General features: G+C 45.7%; 1 protein-coding gene across 1 annotated transcript; it reads right to left on the bottom strand.

Annotated features, from left to right (window-relative positions):
* Nucleotides 1–363: 363 nt before the first annotated feature.
* Nucleotides 364–1,311, bottom strand: LOC112112311 (olfactory receptor 52E4-like). The gene has a single exon (XM_024208198.2). The coding sequence runs from the start codon at nucleotides 1,309–1,311 to the stop codon at nucleotides 364–366; it is 948 nt and encodes a 315-aa protein (XP_024063966.2).
* Nucleotides 1,312–2,406: the final 1,095 nt, after the last annotated feature.

Here is a 2,406-nt window from a genome sequence, read left to right as displayed (position 1 = left end):
AACATATTGGTTTTAGAGATGACTGGGTCGCAGCTGACAAGGGGAGGGGAAGACAGGAGAAAGTGACAGGGGCAGGGCCTTGGGGAGAAGACACACAGCAGGGTTGAGGCTTGACAGAAGAGGTGAGGCAAGATTGCAATTTCAGGGATCCAGCTACCAGCAATTAGAAAGGTGGCAACCCAGTCTAGTGTACATAGACTGACTCCCCAGTTCATCACATTGACACAGCACAGTAAGGACAGGGAAGGGTTTAATGTGTCTCTGTCTGTCCAGTAAGTGATTGAGGGAAGAGGCCCCAGCACCATGGACCAGCCAGCTCTACACAGAGATCAATCTGAGATCCAGAGCACAAGGAGAAAACATTTAGGTCTTTTTATGAGTAAAGAGCTGGAGCAGCCTGCCCCGGATCTGTTTGGTCCTCACCCCGTAAATGATGGGGTGTAGCACGGGGGGCACCATGTGGTACACACTGGTAAGGAGAATGCGTAAATGCATTGGCACATTGTGGCCAAACCGCTGAATGAGAGAGGAGAATAAATCTGGGATGTACAAAGCTAAGATGGCACAAACGTGAGAGATGCAGGTCCCAAAAGTTTTGAGCCGGGCATCCTTTGTGGGGAGGCGGAAGATGGCCCGGAGGATCTGAGTATAGGACATGGCGATAAAAAACCCATCCATTCCAATCACAGTGAGAAGATCAAACAGGCCATAGTAACTATTGATGCGGATGTCAGCGCAGGCCAGCTTCACCACAGCTATATGTTGACAATAAAAGTGGGGGATGATGTTGGTTCTGCAATATGGCCACCGTCTCGCCAGGAAGGGATAGGGTAATGCGAGTATGCCACTGCGCAGCACCACAGCCAAGCCGATCTTGGCCACCACGGGGTTTGTCAGGATGTTGGAATGTCTCAGGGGATTGCAGATGGCCACGTAGCGATCAAAAGCCATGGCCACGAGGATTCCAGACTCCATCCCTGAGAGGGAGTGAACGAAATACATCTGAGTGAGGCAGGCACTGAATCTGATCTCCCTGGAATTGAACCAGAAGATGCTCAGCATTTTGGGTACAGTGGATGTGGACATGACCAGGTCGCTGATGGCCAGCATGCAGAGGAAATAGAACATCGGCCCGTGGAGGCTGGGCTCCCTCTTCACGATGAACAGGATGGTTAAGTTCCCCAACAAGGCTATGGCATACATAGCACAGAAGGGAATGGAGATCCAGATATGGGCTGCCTCCAGGCCAGGAATGCCAAGTAGGATGAAGGTGGAGGGGTTGGTGAAGTTGGTTCTGTTAGAATCTGACATGGCGTAGGGGAGAAAGTGTCCAACTCTGAGGCATAAGAGTGTCTTCTGCATTTACCGTATGCTCCCCTGACTTTCTATGTGTTCCCAGGATCTCGGGTGATGGTCACAGTTGAAATGCCTGCATGGAGAGACAACGTTAATATGAGACACTGCATGCAGTAGTGGAGGCTGTTCTCGTGGTAGAAGCATATTGATCACTCTTCACACACTGAAAAATGACATTTTCATTATTCAGAGAAAATAACTATGAATAATTACCCTACTAAATCCAATTCCATATTTGTATTGTGCTCCCTGCATTAATAATTCATACACGTTGTGGTGGGGGAACCTTAAGAGGCACCAGCAGAAAACACAAGTGTGGATATGGTTATCCATCATTGTTCCTTAATGCAATGAGAATCAGGATAGGGAATCCATAATGAAGGGAGTTCCCCCATTCACCCAGTTGCTCTAAATCAGAGAGGGGGAAAAAAACAAAATTTTGCACAGATATGTGCTGAGAGAAACATCCCAACTAGAACATACCTCAGGGAAAAGACCTGGACACCATGGATAGCAGCTCAAGAAAAACACCTGCTCATTCACAGTAGTGGACAAAATAAAAGAAATGTTCAGATCCCTAAGATATGGGATGGAGCACAACATGTTCAGGAATGTGTTCAGTTTTGGTCACACAGTCTCTATTAAGGATCTAAAAGTCTGGGACTCTTTAGTGTATACAAGAGACAAAGAAGAGACCACATGATATAGGAGAGGAAAATGAACAAGGAAACTGATTTACATTCAAATGGACAGTTCCCAACCAATACTATCTATACATACTTTGTGCTCCAAGAGGACTAATTCCCTAAAGTTGAGGAAAATTGTCAGCAAAACTGATTGGGAGGAAAAATTTAGACACAAAAATATGAATGAATATTGGTAATTCTTTGATAACAATTTATTAGATATCAGAAAACTCACGATTCCAGAGTCAACGAAGTGAACAACTTTGGGTAAAAACTCAGTGCTAAAGTGAAGGCAACAATTAGAGGGAGGGAAGCAATATGTAACAAAGAGGAAAAAGGGAAAATAGCTAGCCAACAATAGAAA

This window comes from Terrapene carolina, unplaced genomic scaffold, assembly GCF_002925995.2.
Source record: "Terrapene carolina triunguis isolate 2854851 unplaced genomic scaffold, T_m_triunguis-2.0 Scaffold34299, whole genome shotgun sequence".
In the NCBI taxonomy this organism is placed as follows: domain Eukaryota; kingdom Metazoa; phylum Chordata; order Testudines; family Emydidae; genus Terrapene; species Terrapene triunguis.
This window is presented reverse-complemented; position numbering and strand designations above follow the sequence as displayed.

Coding starts and splice junctions, on each gene's coding strand:
- LOC112112311 (XM_024208198.2), bottom strand. CDS start 1,311: ATGTCAGATTCTAACAGAACCAACTTCACCAACCCCTCCACCTTCATC.